At 39.0% G+C, this 24,217-nt stretch overlaps 1 protein-coding gene across 6 annotated transcripts in view; it reads left to right on the top strand.

The window, feature by feature from the left end:
- Nucleotides 1-4,012: 4,012 nt before the first annotated feature.
- Nucleotides 4,013-24,217, top strand: part of PTPRZ1 (protein tyrosine phosphatase receptor type Z1) — a gene marked incomplete at both ends in the record, with an annotated part of 162,261 nt that continues 142,056 nt past the window's right edge. For all 6 annotated transcript variants that reach the window (XM_082846332.1, XM_082846333.1, XM_082846334.1 and 3 more), the window contains one exon: nucleotides 4,013-4,070. In XM_082846332.1, coding sequence (XP_082702458.1) covers nucleotides 4,013-4,070 — 58 coding nt within the window. The remainder of the gene's footprint in view (nucleotides 4,071-24,217) is intronic.

The raw sequence follows: 24,217 nt of genomic DNA on the forward strand, positions 1-24,217 counted from the left end.
ATAGAGTTATAGATATAGATATTTACTCTCTAGTTTATTTTGTTGGCATAGCTCAACAAAATAATGTATTATTGGTACCAGCTAGTGGAAGAAATTTTCACGTATTCAGGTAGGAGGAAATCATTCTGGCTTACATATGATTTGGCTTGAATGTTATGCTACCTAGAAAAGTCTGTCTTATGGCCGGTCAAACATGCATTATACATCTGCTTTAGCCATTAAAGAAAGAATGCATGTAAAAATCAAAATGGAGTAACTGTGGTTCAGGTATTCAAAATCGAGCCACGTGGCTGTTGTGGATGTGGTTTCAGACACGTTCCTGCATCACTGAGAACTTGAATTTTCTGCACTGTATCAAACTCAAAGACACCACCAGCCATTTTCAAAACAATATCTGCTAGCAGCCGCCAGCTGCAACCTTGTGGTCTCAAGGTCTCCCCTTGTAACTATGCAACCATCTCAGACCCCAACCAATCCCTGCTCAACAAGCACCCTTACTTCTTGCCAGTTCCAATCCCAATTCTGGACAAATAACTTATGTAATTTTGCGGGTTTTGCCTCTAAAAGCCTCCCCCATTTTGTAGTCTGGCAGAACACAGTTCAAGTGCTTCTTGAATCTGTGTCTTCCAGGCTATAGTCCTCAGTCTGGCTCAAATAAAACTCTCTTCTATTCCTTGATATAAATTGTTTATTGCTTATTTGCATTGACATTAAAAAGAGTGAAACCAGAGTTCCAGCCCCACCAGGGTTACCCCTTTGGCAACTGGTATGAGCAACAGCACAGCTGTTTTTCTCTTTCTGGCTACAGCTGTGGCTGTGCAATAGATGGAAATGGACGCAACCTTCTTCTGCACACGAGAACTCTGGATGTCTGCCTGAAACTTTGGTTATGTTTGAGGAAGCCACAGCTCTGGCTGAAAACTAAAATGAAGACCCACTGGAAGATCCAAATCTTCATTTGAACATTGAGGAATTAAACAAAGAGCTTATGGTGAAAAGTGAAGAACTCTATGACTCTCTCATGAATTGCCACTGGCAGCCTCTAGATAGAGTTCACACTGAAGTCCCAGATGAGACCCCCAAGAAGCAAGATGTTCATTAAGCTATCCAATATCATATTAATTGTATCCTGTTTTGTTATTATTTTTGGAAAAAAAGTATTCTTCCAGGAATGTACTGAACTCTGTATGTAAATACAAATTTCCAGGACTTATATGTGATCGACATGAAACAGCATACTGTAAATAAACTTTACCATTACACCTACACACAAAATATACCTTGAATATATATTAAATAAATAATATAAATAATATGTATAAATGTATAGAGAATATATCTATATCTATTTATACATGAATAAATAGGTAGATAGATTGATTGATTCAGCCTGTGAATGGAGGCATGTGATTTTATGGGTTTATAACTTTCAATGGCCAATGTATATTGATCAGGTAACACATCTCAGAAACGGCCATGACCCCCATAAAATTGTATGTGAGTTACAATGTTTTTGATGTTCCCGCCCTTCTGATGGCTTCTCTTCCACACCTGGGCTGTTGCAAGGCCCTATTTTCCAAGGACTGAACCTCCTAAGCCTCCTATTCCATTGCCCTCCTCAGGACTATTAGATCCACTGATTTGGTCCTGCAAATCAGTTTTCCATTGCTATCACTCAGTCGTGTAGAATTGGTTTCCATCCTGCTCCCCATACAAACTTCAGCAGCAACTTGACTACTCTCTCATGGTGGCTTTTGTACCTTCCCAGGTAAATGACAGTACTTTTAACTGTGAGAATGGCATTAGCAGAAACCACAAGATCTACCTGCCCTTTTTATCAGAGTAACTTTGATTTCAACAGTGCCGTTGTTTCATGATCTAACTCAAAAAAGTGACTAGTGGTGTGACTTTGGGGCCAAGTAAGAGGGGAGTTAGGGTAAATTTTGTTACTGTTGGGTTATTCTGGCAGTCTAGTGAGGTAGATTTGATCATCGAGACCTCCTAGAGCACCATACATGACCCCGAGCAAACCTAGCTTCTAAACAGATAAAGTTCTTGGAAGCGTCTTTTGTGGTTACCTGTTGCTTAGTATTTCAGGTATAAGCTCCTCCACTAGGAAATCAAAGTTCCCAGGATCTGACCCCACTCAATCTGCTCAAATTTAATTCATGTAGTTTTTATAGCATGAAACATCTGCTTCTTTTCTTCTTGTCTCCAACCCCTTTGACATCAATTGTTTTCCAGCCAGTCCTTCTGGATTAACTACACATCTCTAGGAAAATTTCTCTGCCTACTCTAGTCCATATTAAACACTTTCTCTGACCTTTCAGTGCATTTCTAGTTTATATACACACTTCTTGCTATGCAAGCAAAATTTTTCTTCCAAAGTGGAAACTCACATGAGCAATCATCAATCTTATAAAAGATCATAATTCTTATAAAAATTGCAGCATTTCTATTTTTATTCACAGGAAGAATAGGATCCAGGGTCACTTTCTTTATATGTATTCCTGAATAACATTCTATATAGATTTGAAATTTATTACACGACTGTAATCAATTTCTGAAGCAACAGCAAATTGCATCATTAGCTCTGCATATTTAACTGAGTGTTCAGAGGCTGTGGATATTAGGGAGAACTGGTAGTAACACTCAAAATACATTCAGAACCCAATTTTGTATGTGATAAGCTTTCTTTAAAAATTTAAAGCTAAAATACTATTTTTGAGACAAGTACAGGACACAGGAGTACACACTGTACAGATAACCTACATCAAATGATTGCTGAGAACACAGGGATAATTCCAGAACTTGACTTTCTGTGCCTTAGAGTGGACTCCTGAAAGGCGACAAACGGGGTCTTATATAAGTATACAAATAGAAAGCACATAGAAACAAGCACATACAACGCGACATTTCCAGCTCTGAGGCAGTACAAGGCATGTGTTATATCTCTTTTGTATATCCTGCAATCGAGCGATTAAAAAATCTTCCCTTGCGACTCTGTGCAAGGAGGCACTTGGGTAGTTCGGTGCGTCCAGAAGGACCACGGCAGAGTTGAAAGTTCCTCCCGGCAGCTGTGCACAGCAGGACAATTTGATTGGATTCTGGGGCAGGGGCAGGGTCTGACTGGTCACAGTCAGGGCCAGAGATTATTGGCAGTCAACTGCCCTGAAGGAAATGTGGTCTGGAACTACTCTGGTGCTTTGGAAAATGGAAAGAAAGTGGAAAGGGGAACCCAGGTTACCCAGGTGACTCCACCACTTTCTGATTGTACACACTTAGCATAGGCGGGCAGGAAAACAATCAAATGAAAAACATTTCCAGGGGTGAACTCCAAAGGTCAATCTCTGGCTGTGCGGGACAATGGGGGTCGGGCCTCCTCTTCCAAAGGGATGAAGGAGTCTTAACGAAGAGACATTTTCTCTACGAAGATTCTAAACCCCAGCGGGTTCCACAAACTCCGGGGCAGCTAAGCTACTAGCAGGGGGCCAGGGGGGAGGGGGGGTCCCTCTGTGAGTCGCTACCCCGGGACCCGGCCCCCGAACGGCAGCCGCGCCCCTCCGCCCCCGCGCGCGGCGCCGCCGCCGCGCCGCGCCCCCACCGAACCGCGGCGCGCACGGCCCGGCCCGAGCGCGCACCCGGCACACAGGCGCCGTGGCGCTCCGAGAGCTCAGACCGCGACCGTTGCGGGTCTGGGAGAGCGAGTCCTGCCCGCCCGACATGCGCCTCGGCTAGCGGCTCCCGAGCCCGCGAGCACCAAGCGTCCTCCCCTAGGTTATTTCTGTCCTTTCTCTCTCTCTGTTCCTCTCTCCCTCTCTCTCTCTCTCCCTCTCTGCCTCTCTCTCTCTCTCTCTCACACACACACACACGCACGCACGCACGCACGCACACACACACAGCCTCGCACCAGTCTATACACTGGAGGAGAGAACATTTCCTTCGCGTCCCCTCCCTCTCCATTCAGACACGCCGAGGAGCCGCGCGGTGGGAGCCCCCGGATCGTCTGGAAATGCGAATCCTAAAGCGCTTTCTCGCCTGTATTCAGCTCCTCAGTGTTTGCCGCCTGGGTGAGTGTTAAGACCTCGGCGGGGTTTCCCCTGTGGGATCGTTTGGGACACGGGTGGGGGGATTTCAGAGCTTTCGGTACTTGCTGTCGCCGTGTAGCAAGGAGGCAAGAGGGACGGCGGACTGGGGAGCCCACCGTGTTGCGGCGGCACGACGGGGTGTCGGCAGCGTGGGAGAACGCGCCCCCTCCCCACCTCGCACCTCCGCCACAGTTCACCTGCCCGCGGGGATGCTGCTCCCGCGGCCAGGAGAGGGGGGCTTGCCCGTCACGCTTCTTGTACTCGCAGCTCTTCTCCTCTTTGCAAAGTGTGGAAAAGAGCCTTTTAGATATACATAAAAAGATAAATACACCCTTGGTGCGGGGCTACGTATTGTATCGCATTCTTGCTGTTTAGTTCATGCTACGGATATTTATGGGCTTGAATGAGGAATACACGTGTCTGATGCGAATTAAACACACACACACACACACACACACACACGCGCACACACGCCCGAAAGGTAGTAACAGGAACAGGCACCAACCTGACTTTTCAGTGTTTCCAGTACTTTTAATTTAGTCACATTCAAGTCTGGGCAGTTACTTTAAAAAAAAAGTTTCAATCAGAATTTCTGTCAACATTCTGCCACTGCTGCCAAAGTCAGAGGAGAGCTGCAGGTTGATATAGGTATTCAGGGATTCATCTTTTACCCACCACCTTCCAGGTTACACATTTAATACTGAAACTGTCTTCTGAAAGAGCCAGTTAGAATCTTTACCTGGGATGCAGATTCAACTGTTCAGGGCATTTTCTGGAAGGATTGTAAGACTGGATTTTTGTATTCTATTAAAGAAATGTCTTTTTATCCTTCATGAAGATGTTCTATTACAATGGCATATAATAGGTTTGGAGCCATTAACCCAAAAGTTAGAAAATGTACCTCCGTTTGTGAGCACACATATTTTACTCTTTACAGTTAGAGGATCCTAATAGATTGTTCATAATAAAGTAGATATTAACCTATATTTTTATCCAGTAGATGGTGCTGCTCTTGGCACAGTAACCTTTACAAAAAGAAATCATTTCTGTGTTGTAACTAATGGGCATTGCATTGCTATATGGTGATAATTGCCAATAGCCTGCCAGATATATGCACATAATTTAAATTCTAAAAGCTTTATGAAAGTGCTCAGAGGTGGTGTGATGCACACGGTTGACATTTACGACTTGCGAGGAATCTGGTCCTGGTTTTCTCTAAAACCATACAATTGATTCTGGAGAGGGGAAGACATTTTTAAAAAGTACTGTGGTCATCAAATACATACCTGTTGAATTTATGTTTCTGTTATAGATCTGTTTTAATAACAAAGCCAGGTCCTCTTGGTACTTAGATTATTCTCTCACTGTAGTATAAAAATAAACCAGAGAATGCTGATTTGCATGCCACCTAAACCACATTCCCTGAGTATATTGTGAAGTTTTAAAATTAATATATAATTTGCATGGCATACAATTCATCTTTTTAAATTGTTCAGTTCAGTGGGTTTTAGTATATTCGCAAAGTTGTGCAACCATCACCACTATCTAATTACAGGACATTTTAATCACCCCCAAAAGAAACTCCATGAACAGTCATTCCTCATTCTCTCTGACCCTAGCCCTGACAATCACTAATCTACTTTCTTTTTCTATAGATGTGTCTATTCTGAGCATTTATATAAATAGAATTGTATGATACGTAGCCTCTGGTGTCTGGCTTCATTCACGTAGCATAATGTTTTCAAGATTCATCCATGTTGTAGCATGTATCAGTACTTCATTCCTTTTGGGTGGAATGCTATTCCATTTCAATACACCATGTTTTGCAAAGGCTTTTCTCAATAAAGCATTGTTAGTAGCCTGTTGCTTGGGGTTTATAGATTTCAGTTTATTGGACATTTTCTTTAATGTTTTGATGATGTAAAATTTAACTGGAAAGGATTAAATGAATTGTTTAAGAGTATTGCAAGTTTATGTGATGATATTGAATGTGAGCTTGTATTAGAACTCAGAATGTGGGTTTTTTGAGACTGGCAGGTGAATACTTTTGTATCCCTTCCCATTTGAACACAGTTGGCCTTTTACTTTGTTGCCTGCAGACTGACCTTGGCTACCTCAGATGGAATGAATACCTGATCTCAGATAGGACATTTTGAAAAACTGAGGCACATTATCTACCAATGAAAAATTCAGTCTCCACTTCAATTATTTTACTCTCAACATCTACTATTGTATTTGTAAATGTGTTTACTACTCATTCTCAGTGTCTTTGGAGCCAGTGAGTTGAGCTGGCACATATAATAGATGCCCAGGAAAGGTCCGCCCACTGAGACTTACTGTGCAGGATGACAGCTCTGATACAATTTGAATGTTAGGCTGCCATCCTTACCATTATCCAGAAACAAGATGTAGAATTCACTAAGGTGTTCATTGTTAGCAATGTCATAATGACCTTATCACTTTTTGTGTCCAAAATGTCCTGATGATTTTGAACTGGACATAAGGACCAATTGCTTCTTTCAAGTAACTCTCCAAACACAAAAATCCTCATTCGATTATTTGGAGTGAAACAAATTCTTCCTTTCCACATTACTGCTAGGGATCACTAGAAACTAAAGAGGAACATTATGGGTTTTTTGGGGGAGGGGGTTAAATCTATCTGTGAGTTCATCCATTTGGATCATCATATCAATATTAGCCTGAAGCCTCAAATGTTTTTGCCAGAATTAGCTAGATCACAGTTCTTAAACTTTAGGGTACGTCAGAGGCACCAGGAGGGCTTGTTAAAGCACAGATTGTGGGGGCCACCCTGAAGAGTTTTGATTCAGTAGTTCTGGGGTGGGACTGAGAATCTCAGTGTCTAACAAATTCCCAGGATATGCAGATGCTGCTGGTCTAGGCCCACATTTTGACAACTGCTGAGCTAGTTTGACATTTAAATGTCAATAAAGTTTCTGGCTTATTAACAAGATTTTACCAAGGACTTGATTTCTGATACCTGACTTAATATTAATTTTAAAAATCACATGAGGAACACAACATTTAGTGTTATTCAGCTGAAGGAGATTCTTAATCAGAGAGGCAGAAAATAAAGATGACTCCAAGAGAATTCCCTAAGTGAATTTGAACCTTCTCTAAAATAATTGAGAGGTTTTCTGCTAGGTGGAGAACTAATGTAATGACTGTATAACTCTAGTTATTATTTAATTGTGACCCACTGAACAGGTAATGGGAAAATCTGCAGTGGCTTCCTGTAAGGAGGCTTAAGTATGAGTCATAGAGGAGAGGTAGGTGTTTTAAGAGCTTTTAAGGAGGAATAGTTTCTTTCAACTAATGAGAATTCAGGATCCTTTTTTTTTTCTTTTTCTGAATTTTATTTTATTTACTTTTTTATAAGCAGGTTCTTATTAGTTATCCATTTTATACATATTAGTGTGTATATGTCAATTTCAGGATCTCTGAATTGAGTTACAGTCATGCAAGGTACACTGAACTAATATGTTTAAATACTACTGTTAAATTTGTAATGAATCAAATTCTGAACTTTTAAGTCATGTATTATTGCTTTAAAGGACACATTAACTACAAATTATACCCAATTCCTCTGCAAGAATTAATTGCTTAATTTATCTCGAGTATGGAATCAGTAGAATCCAGTATGTTGTGACTCTCAGCTTGGTCTGTTTACCTTCCGAAGACAAATTGTAACCAGGAATAGAAAATACTCATGCCTTTTTCCCCCAAATAATAACTAGTCTCCATTCAGAAAATTAATTACTTTTGATTTGCAGAATAGGAATTTTCTTTATTTCATCTCTCTCTCCTTTTTATGTAGACTATAGCTGCTTCCACTCAGGGAAGTTTGCCAGGATAAATCATTTCATTGATTAATTCATTTATGCTGTCATGTCTGCATGAGACATTTGGGAACTTGTTGAAAATTTCTTGTGGGAATTTTGCTTCCGGCAAAAATTCAGGTTTTTCTGGAAGCATGTGCTGCATTTCCTCATTCCCCTGACTCCAAGGAGATTTGAGTTTTGTCTAACCTGGTAGCGTTGCTTGACCACTCATTTGCCAACTGTTTAGACTGTAGTATGGAAATGGAACCCCCTCATTCAGGACCAGAGGACCTCAGAGGAAGGCCTTGATTAAGAAGATGAGCTTGTGTTTTGTTTCCATTTACCATCTACTCAGTGCTTGCCAGGTGCAGACCCACTGCTGGGCATTTTATGTACATTTTCTCATTTCATTCTCCCCAAAAGTGTTTCAGATAGGTGTTTCATTTTACACGTTTCAGCTGAGGGAACTGAGGCACAGAGAAGTTAGATGACTTACCTAAAATCGCACAGCCTGTTTCAGTCTGTGTGTTCCTTCTGACTCTCAAGCCTGAGCCTTTTCCTCCTTTCATTCCTGGGAGATGAATTTGCTGTTTGGAATATACTAGCTCGTTTCACATGAGATGTGATGCTACATTTCACGTTCCCATTTGCTTTCTTGCAGATATCCATTCATGATTTTTCCCATGTGCTCCCATATTACTTTTTCCCCCTTTTCTTTTTTAAAAAAATTAAGGCATAATTTATCTTTTCTAGTGTACCATCTGGAAAGTTTTGACAAATACATATAGTCAGGTAACAACCACCATGATCCAGATATAGAACATTCCCATCCGTACTGTTTTAACTGCTCTTTCATTACAGGTTTCCTAAGTGCCCAGCATCTGCTAGGCACTAATAATTAAGCAGTGCATCAACATACAGAGTCCTAATACTCCTGATGCCTGCAATCCAGCGGATCTGAATCATTCCCCACATTGAAACCTCCTTTAAATCTCACTTTGAAGGTGTTTTCTTCTTTTAGAACTAGTTGAAAATAAGTCTTTCCCAAATATCTCTTAATGTGTTAAATATCTTAACTTTTAAATATTTTTAAATGTTTCCCACTTCATCAAGAAGGCCATTGGTAAAAGTCAGAACCAATTTAAACATGACATATGTACGTTACGATTGTGCTTTAACTTTTAGTGTCTTGTTGGGAGTAATTCCTGGCAGCAACCACAGGTTACAGAAGGAAACCAGTTTTTACCTGTGTTTTTAATTCTTCAGAGGCATGTATAACATATGTATAGGAATTAAGGGAAAAATTATTTGATTATATGGCACAGTCTTAAAACACTTACATTTTAGAACTGTGCTGTGCAGTGCCACGGCCACTAGGCATATGTGGCTGTTTAATTTCAAATTTATTTAATACATTGATTCAGTTCCTTATTCACACCAGTCATATTTCAAGTGCTCAGTCGGCACATGTGACTAGTGGCTGCTGCATGGGGCAGTGCACACATAGAACATTTATATCACTGGAGAAAGTCTATTAAACAGTGCTGTTTTAGAATCAAAAGCTGATAAAGTATTGATTGATAGTACTGATGAGAACTCAACTCAATTAAAAAGACTCCTAGAGTCATTAAAATTATTTGAAGTATCGATGTATGTTGGTTATTTTTGGCCTGTGTTGTGTCAGCCATACAAAAATCACAGAGATGTTCTGGTGGCCTGAGGTAGAGCAGCAATAGATGAAGAATGTTAAATGGCTTCGTGGCCTTTTAGAGACTGGGGCTGAATGGATGAGATTAGCTCTGGTCCAGGAGTGAGAGCTCCCACAACTCATTTTCTGTACCTGTTCTAGCATTCACTGTGTTGCTTTGCAATGTCTCTGTCTCTCTCCCCAATTAGACAAGCTCCTTGAGGGCAAAGACTGTATTTCATTCAACCTTGGACTTAGCATTCTTGGACTTAGCACCTATAGTAGGTGCTTAGTAAATCTTTAATACAGTACTGTGAAGATTCTTAGATAGCAGTAGGTTTTTGCTGTTGGGATCAGCCAGTTTATTCTGGCCTTTCCTTCTTTTGATTCTAATCTCAATTCGAGAGTTCGGTCACCATTGACCTCTAGCCATCCATCTTTAATGCCACTTCTGGCACCAGACCTTTGCTTTCTTTGATTCTCCCAGAAATGCACTTAAGCATCACCTAGATCCTATCTGTGGATGAAAAATATAGTCCCCATGATAGCTACTGCATATGTAGTGGCAGGAGCAGTTTTGAGTGAACATTTAATTCTAGTTGAGTTGGCAGCCATGAAGCTTGGATATGTCCCGGGGGCAGGGCATTAAGCCAGTGTGTATGTGTGTATATAAGTGCACGTGCACATGCAAGCATGCTTCCCTGTTAGGGAGAAGAGGGCGGTGGGTGTGGGGGATGGTCAGTAATGATAAATGAAGTATCTTGATACCACGAAGACAGTATTTTTAATCAATCAGAAGCCATCATGTTAGATTAAGTGCTCTGTAGTCAAGCTGGCCGTAAGAGGTAGTGGCCCAAGTCAGTTCTGGAAAGCAGATAAATGACAGGAAGTGCAGTTACATTATGTGGCTATTCATGCTTTTGGAATTTGTCTGAAGTTTTATCATTAATCTCAGAGATGAGGTACTGCATGTGGCTCAGCCCTGCACATAGCGGATGTTCAGCAAATATTTGAATTTAATTAAATTCAGATGGAACAGGGCAGGGGATGAGTTAGAAATTTTCACAGGAGTTAAAAACAGAAACAAGATTTGCTCTTCGATTAGGATCTTTGCTTTATTTTCTTCTCACTCACCTTCCTTTCTTTTATTGGTTTCTATTTCCTTTTCACCTCACTTCCTTTAATCACGAGTTTAAGATTTTAAAAACATTCAAAATTGCTCAGCATTGTGATGAAGATTATGATAGGAAGAAGACTGACACTGTTTGATACCATTATTTTAAAATATTTCTGATGTGTTAATATAATTTGGGGAGCTTTGTAGTTAACATAATTTTAAAAGTATGTGTTAACATATCTTTCTGCCTAAAAATTCTAATGTGTTAAAATGGGCAGATTATCTTTTTTTTTTTTTTTGCTTCTGATACTTATGCAGATATTAGAGTAAATGTGATTATTCAGAGTCCTGGTTAATGTGAACTTTCTGGTTTCATTCAATAAGCATGCATTAATTTATGTACACATTGACAAAAGATAAATTTTTTACAAATTCCTTGGAAATATAGTCTTTATACATTCGGAAAGAATAATTTATTAATTAGCAAGAAAGAAGGATTTTCTGTTAAAATATTCATAACAATGTCCACAGGTACCTTCCTATTCCTGGAGCATCATTCTATCCTTCTTTTTCTCTGCCTTCCCCATCTACTCCATAATTTTTCTGTTCTTTCACTGTCACTGACTGACTGCTTATTTCTTGATGTCTAGAGCTCTAACATATTTACTTAAAGATGGGTCTTGATACTAGGCCTTTCCTCTGAACTGGTTAACTCAGTACCTTGAGTAGGAATAAAAGAAAATGTTGCTGTTTAAAATGACCTCTTTTTGCAGAGATCCTGGTCACCACCAGAGTCCTGCTTGTGTGCTTGGAATAACAGAATGCTGGCCAGATATAAGGAACTTTCTGGATTTTCTCAAAGTTTTCAGTCACCTGGTCATCAGATTAAAAATATTCCTGTAATGATGTTTTTGCCCTTGCATTTTGACACATTTTCTTGAATAGGGTAATAAGGGTGGCATCTCACCTGGCACACAGAATTGTGCAGAATCTTGGTCTGCCCACTGGTGTGTTTTGCACACATGATATCCTTGTCATGTTTGTTTCAGTGTGAAATTAGGTTGATAACCATTGATCTCGGTCAGTGGTTCTCAATCCTGGCTGCACTTTAAAATTATCTAGTGTTGTGGATTGAATGTTTGTATCCCGCCAGCATTCCTATGTTGAAGTCCTAACCCCCAATGTGATGGTACTTAGAGGTGGGACCTTGGGGAGGTAATTAGTTTTAGATGAAATCATGAAAGTGGAATCCCCTTGATGGGATTAATGTCCTTATAAGAAGAGAAGGAGAGACCAGAACTCTATTTCTTTCTTTTCTGATGTGAAAACACAGAGGGAAGGCAGATGTCTGTAAGCCAGGAAGAGTGTTTTCTCCAGGAACCAAATCTGCTAGCCCCTGTATCTTGGACTTCTCAGTCTCTAAAACTGTGAGAATAAATGTTTAAGCCATCCAGTCTATGGTATTGTTTTTATAGCAGCCTGAGTTGACTATATACCAGGGGAAATTTTAAAACATACTGATGTCTGGGCCCTACCCTGGATCAAGTACATGTGTGGGTGTGGGCTCCAGACGTGAACATTTTCTTAAAACTCCCCAGGTGATTACCGAGTACAGCCACCATTTAAAATGACAGATCTAGGTCAACCTTGTGATACTACTAATCTTAGTTCATTTTTCTTAAGGTAGATATATTGGCAAGTTTCATGCCATTCTAAAACAAAGCTAGTACCACAGGACAAAGGCCCTGGAAAACTTCCCATCCCTCTCTCCTCTTCTTAAGGCAGTTTCAGTTTCAGGGTAACCCTAGAAGGAGGAGTATGGACTATAATGGTTGACCTCATAGTCTTTGAAAGCCAGAGGAACTTCAGGAGGCCAGACAGTCTTGGAGTTGGTCCAAAGATTCAAGTCTATCAGCAGATGGGAGGATTACTGAACCACTCTGAGATGGGAGACACAAGTGCATTTATCAGGACATGGGCACATAATATCTTTTGTTTTGTCAACGATACATATTCTTACTGTTCCCTTGTCTTGTTTATTTTCTTTCTCCATGCATAATTTGTTCTAGTCATAGTTATTATTTTCTGTTATGTAGTAGATACAAGATTTAGCTGTATTTTTTCATTTCAGCAATTTATTGTGTGTGTGTGTGTGTTTAAAATTACATTTTCATTATTGACCAGGTGTTGGCTATTTGTTTTTACTGTATTTGAAAAGCACTAATAGCTCTGCTTAAAAGTTAACAAAGAACTTTTTTAGATGGCCCAAACGACTATTTTAATATTCTTAATCATTAAATAGTGAGAACACAAGCACACAATTCACTGACTCTTTATTGAACACCTTGTTTGTGATAAATATTCTCCTAGAGAGAATATTCCTCTAGTGGTCTGCTAAGCCTTTGCAAGAGAGAAAGATCCATACATAAGTAGCTCTCATACATGGCAGAGTTTGCAGAATATGAAAGCGTGAGTTGTGAGTAGGCGAAATTCACCTCTGGGAACATTTCTAAGAGGAGATGGGTTGGATGGAGCCCCTGGATGGAGGAGGGTAGGTCTTCAAGGGCCACTGTTGAGGGGAAGGGTATTAGTGGCAAAAAAGATGGCATACACAGAAGCAAGGAATAAGATCGAGAATGTGGTGTTTAGAGGGAGGAAAAAAATTAGGAGGGGTTTGTATTAGTGGAAAAGTTTCAAATAGTAGGTAGGATTTCCAATGGCTAATTGAAGGGTTTGGAGTTTGGAATTTATCCAGTATATTGTGGAGAGCTAGTGGAGGGTTTCGAGCCGTGGAATGACTCGAGTAGATCTCTTTACTTTAGGAAGGTAACTCCAGTATATCAGAGTGTAGGATGGATTGGAGCAGAGTGAGACTGGGAATCAGGAAGCTCAGTTAAAAGGCTATTACACTGTGTCAAAGTGGAAATTTGATAGATCATTTGGAGGTATAATAATACCATCCTCTTTAAATAGTACTTTAATGTTTAAAAGTATTTTCAAATACATTGCCTCATATAATATAAGTGTAATTAGTATAATTGCTAGGACTTGGTGCCATTCTCTGGAGAGTGAGTCATTGGTGGTCCTCAAGGGAACGTCCTCCCTGGGAAGATGAAGATGTAGCAAGGACTGTATAGAGTTAGAGAAATATCCAGGAAGGAAAAGTGGAGGCAGCAAATACATACAGAATTTGATAATTAGAAGGGAAGAAAAGAAGGAAGGTAGCATGAAGACTGCTTATGTATTGAATGGTAGGACTCCAAATTTGTTACCTCAAGACATAGGAATTGACGGTAAACATTTCCTCTGAACTGATTAACTCAGTGCCTTGAGAAGTAACAAGAAGAAATGTTGCTGCTTAAAATGATCTGTCTTTTTTGATTTTAGTAGAGATCGTAGTCACAACTCTTAAAAAAAGCTTTTCTGTTTTCTTAAGAATAGGAAGGATTTGAGTATATTCACAGTGTCGGGTTAATTTTATCAAGTCTTATCAAAACTCTTTACTTCATTCACCTTGAAAATCCTTGTATTTGTCTTGTTAAAAATGAGCACAGGTATATTGGACATTTCAGTCAGCTGTCTGCCGATAAGTAGGCTTTCTTAATATCCATGATTTCAGATTGCTTGAAGGCCATCATATTCCTACCACATAAGCTAATATCTTTGTATATTGCTTGCAGCTTGTGTTTTACATAAAAACAGTGCAATGGAAGATGATCCATAAAATAGGCTTCCCAGAATCTGTTTTAAAATTGACTTTAGCAAGTTTTTTCTTTTAATTCATGAAAAATACAATAGGATTTTATCTACTGTTTGTCTCTTAAGATATATTAAGGATGCACAAAGTTGTAAATTAATGAATCATTAAGTTTCCGAAAGGGATAAAGTGGCAGCTGTCAAGGATAGAAATGTAAGCATATTTTCTTGTGTAATGAAGAAACATAGCTATATTATGCTATATGAGTTGGATGCAAGACTTTTGTATTTAAGAAGTATGACTGAATGAATTCTTCATGAGTAATACTTGGTTATGGTCAAGTTTCCTTGGATGGTTTTCAGAGTGGGGAAATAACATGTAATATGCATATATAGAAAATATATTTATATAAGTACTTTATATATAAATATATGTGATACGCATATATTATATATTGTGTAGATATGCATATATGTACACAATAAATAAATAAGTATACATATATATATATATATATCCATGTATTCCTGCTTCGCAAAACTGATATTGCCTTATTTTGAGCATTAAGAGATTACATCCTATGGGAAAATCATTAAGTTTAATGATGGGAATTGTCCTGGATATTATCAGCCTGACTTTTCCTGCCTCCAGCATAAAGAAAGGAGAAGAAGAAGGTCTGCCTTTTCCTGTGACCTGAATACAGTGCTGTTCTTCACCAAAGGGCTTGAGTCCGGTTGAGATCAATGGAACTCGTTTTACCAGGTCCTCATTGAACAGCCACTGTGTGCTTATCACTGTGCTTGACTTTAATAGTTTTTCTCTTTGAGGAGTTCATCTGGTTACAGATGTAAAATGAACCCTGGTGGGAGCATACCAGAATAGAGAATAATGAAATACATGTTAGATTGTATAAATCAGATTTTAAGTCTGTGGAAAGTCATAGAAAAAGAGACAAAATGAAGATGTGAATTCATTTTAAAAAATGTCTCTGTGAGCATTTGAGCAGCAGTTCTTCTTTTTGAACGTGGAGTGTTTACTGTTTCATTCAGTAATTTAAGCATCGTTTGTGTCCTCTTCCATATTCTACCCTACCACATTCAAGATGATAGTGTAAGTAGCAAAATATATGGACAAAATGTGCAGGTTAAAGCACTCTTCTTGTATGTTCTGTTTAACACACACTTACTGCTGAGAAGATGCCACATAATTTCCATAGTTAAGTCTGTGTCCCAATTTGAGGCTAAATTTTTGGTGGCAGCTGCTATTTTGTGACAAAGGTAAACTCTTGGTGCTAAAATTTCAAAGAATGAGTTGATATGCATATGATTCTTGCTAAAAGTCTATCAGAATGGGGCAAGAATTTTGGACATAGATAGCAATGCTGTCTGCAAAACGGGTTCCTGGAAAGAAGCACAAAGAATGAAATCATTTTTAATTAGCCAGTATGGCTAGTCCATATTGCCCTTAAATCCTTTACAATACAGCACAATCTGGGCATCATCCATCTCACAAGAGAATATCCCATAATGCTTCTCTCTTGCCTGTGATTGCAACTTATTTTCTTCCAAACTTTTCATTGTATTTTAGCTATTTAGTATTCTTGGCAGAAGTCAAGAACACACAAGATGCTTCTTTGTTCCTCAATAATGTATTCAGAATTTTACACCAACCCCTCCACCCCCTCCCCAAACAATTAAACATCCGTATGGAAGTATTCCTGTTCTCTACTGGTGGGAGCTTTTCAAGGTGGCTGGTTTCTCCTCTCCCCCCTCTCCTCGCCCCCCCCACATCTCCACATTTTAAAATTAGAATTTTACAGTGTCTATTTGAAAAAATAAAACAACTGTTAGTTTTTACAAACATGATGAGAGATTAAGTTATATTAGACACAATGGCATTCAGGCAAGTGAAGATAAGAAAACACTTAGCCAAATAATCTCTCTGCTAATGATAACGGCATATAAACCCTTTCACTGTGAGATGGGTTGGGTCTTCTCTGAATACTGGCAGAGAACGTGTACTTCCACGTAGTGAGTTTTCCCTTTTAAATACATGGGGAGTGCTGACTTTTTTCGATGTGAGGCTTTGACACTGTAGTACACAGTCTGCTGGAGATTTGTTTGGGTGATTGCATTACTGGAGAAAACTCACTGAAAGTAGGTCATCAAGAAAAGATTGATATAGACTTTTCTGTGTGGAAGTAATTATGCTTGTTTATTGCATTGTGCTACATTCTGCTACATATGCCAGACTATGCAAGTGCCAATGAGAAAATATGTTCACATAATCTCACTTAGGATTTGTAGCCTGGAGTTTAAGTTACCACTGATTAAACTTCTCAGGATTCTTATACGGTATCCAATAATAAAGAGTGAAAAGTTCTTTGCATATTGCATATTTTCTTGCTCCATCACTTATAAATCCCAAACACATATTAGTTGGTCAAAACACATCTGGAACGTTCCACTATATTAAATCTCTCTCTCAGGCACACACACACACACATGCACACGCACACACACACACACACACACACACACACACACACACACACACGAGCCATGAAAATAGCAACAAATGCATCTCCTATTAATTTAGGAAATCCTCACCAACGTGCTCTCTTGACAAAATGTATACAGTTCAATAAGCACACTATAGTCATTACTTACTTAACATAAATCATTGCTTTGTTGAAGGCCAATGTTAAAAAGGCCTTTTGCAAGTTTGTAGAATGGATACTGGCATGCTTGTAGGGACTTGCATCTTAGGAGAAAGATTTTCCTTTTAACAGACTGTGTGTCTGTAATTCTCAGAAAGAAATTCTCCTGAATCTGACTTCAGTGATGAAACACAATACAGGAATGAAGGTCTCCATCACTGGAAACCATTGAGGAAATAATAGATCAAATTTTGAGTCGCTCCTACTCATTTTGGGGAAGGACCCATAGGTTCATGTAACTCCTGACGTCATATGATGTCCTTACCAGGGCATGCAAGATGCTTCAAAACCTGAATTCAGCCTACCTGTCCAGCTTGTCCTGAACTTCCTCACCTGCTCTCCTTCATTTTGGCTCATGTTTTTCCTTTTTCTTTGGTGACTTGTACCCCCTTGCATTCCTAGTTATCTTTCGTCTCCTCTGTGAAGCCTTCTCTGACACATTACTGTTCTCAGCCAGACAGGGGGACACATCACTCATACTGTATTTCAGTTGTTTCCATAGCTCCCTGCCTTGAAGGAGTCTGGTCTCAAGACTCTAAAGACCCCTGGCCCGTATAGTAGGTGCTCAGTAAATACTTGTGGCATAAGTCATTGAGTGAAATTCCTTCCAAAGCAGTCACTCTAAAAACAGAAAATACAACAGAATCTGTCTAGTCAAATGGAAATATTGCCACCACCTCAACTCATTCAGTGCACTCCTCGGCAGGGCAAGAAACTTGGGATCACATTCCCAGCATTCAGAATTAGAATTCAATTCACCCTCAAATTCACTCAATCCCTCTTATTTAAAAAAAAAACAACCAAAACTAAAAGTAGGTCAATCAAATCACATTCTCGTTTTAACAGGTCCAAGAGTCTATATAGATTTTGAACTGAACTGGCAAACGATCATGGACAACTTCCTAAGGGCTTTTTACTCTTGGCATTCAGACTTTTAAGAAAGAAAATTAAGTGATTGGAATAGAGTACAATAGTGAATGCAGAAGAAGGGAAAAAAGATGACTGTGGCCAGAAACAGGACAGAAAGAGAACTATAAGTTTCTTTATTCTAAGTAGCGGTGGGAGAATCTACTTGTTGGCCTGCACAGCGGATGCACCATTTCTATGGCTAAGTTTTCCCTGTATTTCCTGTCAAGCTAGGGTTTTCATGAAACAAAAAGATACTGGATCCCTCTCGCTAACACCTCCTCATCCCTCCAACACCCCAGGCAGTTCCAGCCAAAAGCATTTCTCTCAGTTCTTTTTATCTTTTTTTTTTTTTTTTTTAAACCAAGAACAAGATCTGAGATATGTGAGATCCTGTCTGATTCAAGCATGGAGAAAACACTGTATATTTTACAGCCACTGGTTACCTGTTGCTGTCAATCGCTGTATTGTCAACATTTTATCATGGCTCCAGTGCTTTAAAATTTTTGAGCAGCCTAAGTTTTAGATTTGTAGAGTTAAAGCTGTTTTTCTTGGAAAAGAAAAGCCAGTATTCTTGTTACCTGAAAGTCTTTAAAAATGTGAGAATAGCAGAATTATGCCTGGCCCTGCTCGAGGGGCTATGAGGGACATTCTAAAACTACATTTTGTGACAAGAATCAGAGTATCTTTTCTTTGGGCTGCTGACCTTGTTTACGACATAGCTGGAGAGTCTGCAAGAAGACATGGAAACACAAAGAGATTATGAAAAAAAACAGATTGCTAAAAACAAAAGTCTGTCGAGACGGAGCAAATGTTTAGTGAAATACTGTAGACGTTAGTGTTCTGCTCAATAAAAATAGTTTAAATATGTATGAGGCTAACAGGCACATAGAAATTATTTGCAGGGTTCTTTAACTTCCCAATTGCAAACAGCAATGATAAGAAAATCTAATTCAGGAAAACTTATCCTGGTTAGAGTAGGACAAAGGACCCACTAAGATACATAATCACTTATACTGAAAAATAGTCGTTAGTTTCAACTTAGGGTGAATTGTACTAATATTGAATAATAGATGATTTAAGAGATTATTTCAAAATGTATGTTTTACTGTGTCCAGGATAAAATGTAATCATTAAAATTTAAGAAATACAAAATTAAGAGAAAACAATGTCTGAGGAAAATAATTACAATATTCAGATGTTTAATTAAAAGACCCTGAAAAAAACAGAGGACTTGTTTAAATAAATAGTGATGCTTGATAGAATATTAACTAGGTTATTAGAAGTTTAAAAAGCTATTATTATATAATAGCTGGAAGCAGCAGTATTTGATCTGATGAAGAACTGACAAATAGCTGTAAGCAATGATTAAGGCTCCTGTGAGACTTACTTTGGAAAAATCAGGTTTTAAAACACAATTATATAAGGAGTGAATTCATTTGTTGAATTTTTAAAATTCTGAGCACAGAGAAGAATTGTGTGGATTTAACATTAATTTTTAAGGGATGCACTATTTCCATCCTGTTGTTTAAAGAGGCCTTAATTGTTTTCGTTATTTAAAATGAGACCTGAGTTAAACGCTCAGGTGTGAGAATCCTCGCACAAAATTCAGCCATTATGGTTATGGTTCTTTGGAGGCAATATTAGTCATAATGAGTAGCCTGCGTTTTTGGAAAAGCTCACTGTGACTTCAGAAGCTTTTGATAAGAAGTTATCTTCTGTGCAAAAGCAGAAGGGGCAATATGATATTAGAAGATGTAGGTAAGAGTTCTCTGAGTGATTTGGAAGAACTTCCATCCTGAAGCAAGGCTCTGTGCCAGTGCTTACAGCTAAAGGTCACATTTTTAGCAGCAGAATTTTGGTTTTGGCATTCTATCCATTCATAATTAAATCATCGGCATTTTCTTTCAAATTGTTAGCTTAACATATGATAATACAAATTAATCAGTCAATGAGGTTCAAATAATAGGTGTTTCTTAACATGCTGTTAGCTCTGCCATTAAAAAAACGTCTCTTGGGGGGCTTCCCTGGTGGCGCAGTGGTTGAGAGTCCGCCTGCTGATGCAGGGGACATGGGTTCATGCCCCGGTCCGGGAAGATCCCACATGCTGCGGAGCGGCTGGGCCCGTGAGCCGTGGCCGCTGAGCCTGTGCATCCGGAGCCTATGGTCCGCGATGGGAGAGGCCACAACAGTGAGAGGCCCGCGTACCACAAAAAAAAACCCAAAAAACAAAAAAGCAAAAACGTCTCTTGGCTTCCGCTCCACTTCTTCCTTCCAGGTAAACCTTTGTAAAGTGTTTCCATCTCCATTTGCTCTCCTCCCGTTTACTCCTGAGCCCACTCTAAACAGGATTCCGTTTCCACCACTCAAAACAAAACTTTCCTCAGCAATTATACTAGCGCCCTCAACATTGCTACCTCTAATAGTCAGTGGTCTTGGCCCTCATTTTGTTGGCCTCCAAGCAGCTTTTGACAGTTACCACTTTGTCTTTCTGGCGAAGCTTTGTTCACTTGACTTCGGGAACACCACGCTTGGATATCTCATTGACCGCCTACTTCACTGGTGATCTCAATTACGTTTGATGGTTCGTCTGCATCTCCAGCCTCTAAAAACTGGAGTCTTCAAGACTCATTCCTTGGGATGCTTCTTTTTTTCTGGCTACACTACTTGCCTATCTCATCCCTATATTCTCTACCGGGGTGACTCCCAAATTTATAGGTCTAAACCAGAACTCTTACCTGAACTCCAGAGTCGTATATCCAACTGCCCACATATATTTAATACATCTCTCCAACTTGATGTGTCCTGCTCTTGCCACCCACCACTTCAGTTCCTAACTTGCACTTTCTTCATCTCAGTAAATGACAACTTCACTCCTCCAGTTGCTCAGGCCAAAAATCTTGAAGTCATCTTTGATTCTTCCTTCTCTCTCACAACCTGCATTCGACTTCTCAGCAAACTTCTCCTGGATTATCTTTTCTTATCATCTCCAACCACTGCCACCATCCATTCAAGCCTTCATCATCTCTTACTTGGATTATTGCACCAGCTTCCCAACTCATTTGTGCAAATACAAGTCAGATCATGTCATTCCCCCAATTTCCTGTTTCACACGGAATGAAAAGCAAAATCACTACAGTTATCCTCAAGCCTTGAATAATCTGGCCTCCTATTACTTCTCTAATTGCCTCCTCTGGCCCGCACTTCCCCTATTCCTCCTGTTCTAGCCCCACTGACCTCGGTGCGCTGCTGTTCCTCGCACATTCTCCTCCACGCTGTGTTCTTGCCATTCCCTCTGTTTGAAATGCCCTTCTTTTATAACTCTTTATGACCCACCTCCTTACCTCCTTTGGTTTTGCTTAGTGTTACCTTTTTATTGAGGACTTTGCTGGACACACCATTGTAAAACTGTAACCACCTCCCACCCCCAAATGCCCTTCATCTCCCAGTTTTCTCATTATGCTTATCACTTACACGTACTTCTAAATTATGTGATTTCTGACTCTCCCCATTAGAAATAAGGCCTATGTGGGTTTGTGTCCATGTTCACTCTCTAGCCTAGTCCCCAGCACACTGATTGACACATAATTGGTGCTCAGTAAATATTTCTTGAATGAATGAATAAATAAAACAACCCCCTTTTTGCATTTTTAGTTTGATTTTCTTTGAATTCTAGTTTATGTCTTTCCTTAGTTTGCATTGCCATGGCTATCTTAAGCTGTGCTTTTAATTTTGACATTTCATGTAACTTCATTAAATGATCCTTGAAACATTGTATAGTCAATTTTTGGCATCTGAAATCAGCATATTTTTTCAACATCTTTCCTTCATCTTGTTTTATGATTTCATAAATATGCATCCTAGTTGTTTTACATACTCTCTGGTTTTTTGCTTTATGCACTGTCTAGTCTTTGCATTTATTTATATTTTGGCCATATTTCTGATTTTTCTTATCATTAACTAATAGAATGCTTAAAAGTTTTCTTTTCTCTCTAATTGTTGAGAAGGAAGCAGCGTCTTTGAGTCCTTCACTACAGCAGACATGAAATGCATTACCGTCCACCAACCAGCTTCCTCCCGCTACTTCAGTTACTTGGTATTGCAAATACAGATTGGTTATTTTTTTTTTCTTCCAGTTGTATTGAGAGATAATTGAGATGCAGCACTGCATAAGTTTAAGGTGTACAGCACAGTGATTTGACTTACATACATCATGAAATGATGACCACAGTAAGTTTAGTGAACATCCGTCATCTCATATAAGATGTAGAATTAAAGAAATAGATACACATATTTTTCCCTTGTGATGAGAACTCTCAGGATTTACCCTCTTAACAACTTTCATAAATACAGTACAGCAGAGTAAATTCAATTTATCATGTTGTACATTACATCCCTAGTGCTTACTTGCCTTATAACTGGAAGCTTGTACCTTTTGACTGCCTTCCTCCAATTCCCTGTCCCCCAACTACCCCCTTCTGGTAACCACAAATCTGACCTCTTTTTCTGTGAGTTCACTTGTTTGGTTGTTTATGAAATATAATTGACAGTATGTTAATTTCTGGTATACAACCCAGTGATTCGATACTTCTGTACATTTCAAAATGATCATCATGATAAATCTAGTTACTATCTGTCACTATACAAAGATATTACATAATTATTGAAAATATTCCCCATGCTGTACATTTCATGCCTCTGACTCATTTATGTTGTAGTTGGAAGTTTGTACCGCTTAAACTTCCTCACCTATTTCCCTCCTCCCCTCGCTCCAAGACTTGTTATTTTAAATAGAGAACATTGTTATTGTTATTATGTTTTACATTTTTCTTTGGAGATTCATAATCAGTTCAGCAACCTGCTGTTTAAGATATATATGGATAACTTTTTATGCTTTCGAGTTTACAGTACGTTGTGTTATACCAGAATTTTATCATTCTTGGCTGGGTTACTCCTTGAAGTAATTGCTTAAAGCATACTTAAGTGACCCATTTTCTGTATCAACACAAATTAAAAGTCTTTTTCTTCTTCACATGTGAAAGACAACCTGGATGGACATGAAATTATTTAGTCACAACCTTTTTTCTTACAAAATACATGGGCTCTGTTTTTTAATATTACGGCATTGAGTGTTACTGAGAAAAGAGTGGAACATTTCACCCAACGCAGCTTTTTTCGGCCAGAATTGACATATTTAATGGCTAGAAAAAAAAAAAGGCAGGGGTGTTGGGAGTGGAGCAATATCTTGGTTTCTTCAAAATGCAGTGCCTGCCTGGTAAAAGAAAGGGACACAGACTTCTCATTGGTTGAGACATTAGACCTACATAATGTATCAGTTTTCTCTCCGTAGTCAAAATAATTAAATACATTAAAACCATGTATTTGCAACCGTAATACTTAACATAATTCTTTCACAAGTTTTAAGTTTGGCTTTTCTATTTCACCATTTAAAGGGCAAACTCATTCTGCCTGATATATTTCAGAATTCTCCAAGCATTTCTCATGTGTATGTGTGTCTATATCTATAAATATAAATAGATATAGATATAAATTTCATGCAGTGACTTTTAAGAAAACAATCCAATCTTTCTGATAAGGCATTTGGGATTTGTCCCAAAATAAAGATGGTAATAATTCAAGGTCCAGGATCACCTTTCTCTTTGCAAATTTAGCCTGTGGCAAACTTGTCCCTAATCCTTAATCCCTTCCCCTTGCACTTCAGCACATTCTCCCTATGAGCCTCCTGAGTGGTTTGCAATCTGATTTTATCAGCCTCTATTTGGTTTCTTAAACTACTGTACTCCTTCATTACTTAAAGGACATGACAATTTTGGTTTCATTTTTTCCCTTTAGGAGCCATCTGCTAGCTTGGTTTTCTGAACAATAACATGGGGAGGAAGATGGCATTATCCTCAAACTTTTTTCTTTTTTTAACATCTTTATTGGAGTATAATTGCTTTGCAATGGTGTGTTAGTTTCTACTTTATAACAAAGTGAATCAGCTGTAGTATACATATATCCCCGTAACTCCTCCCTCTTGCATCTCCCTCCCTCACACCCTCCCTATCCCACCCCTCTAGGTGGTCATAGGGCACCGAGCTGATCTCCCTGTGCTATGTGGCTGCTTCCCAATAGCTACCTATTTTACATTTCATAGTGTATAT

This window comes from Leucopleurus acutus, assembly GCF_964270905.1.
Source record: "Leucopleurus acutus genome assembly, chromosome: 9".
Lineage (NCBI taxonomy): Eukaryota > Metazoa > Chordata > Mammalia > Artiodactyla > Delphinidae > Leucopleurus > Leucopleurus acutus.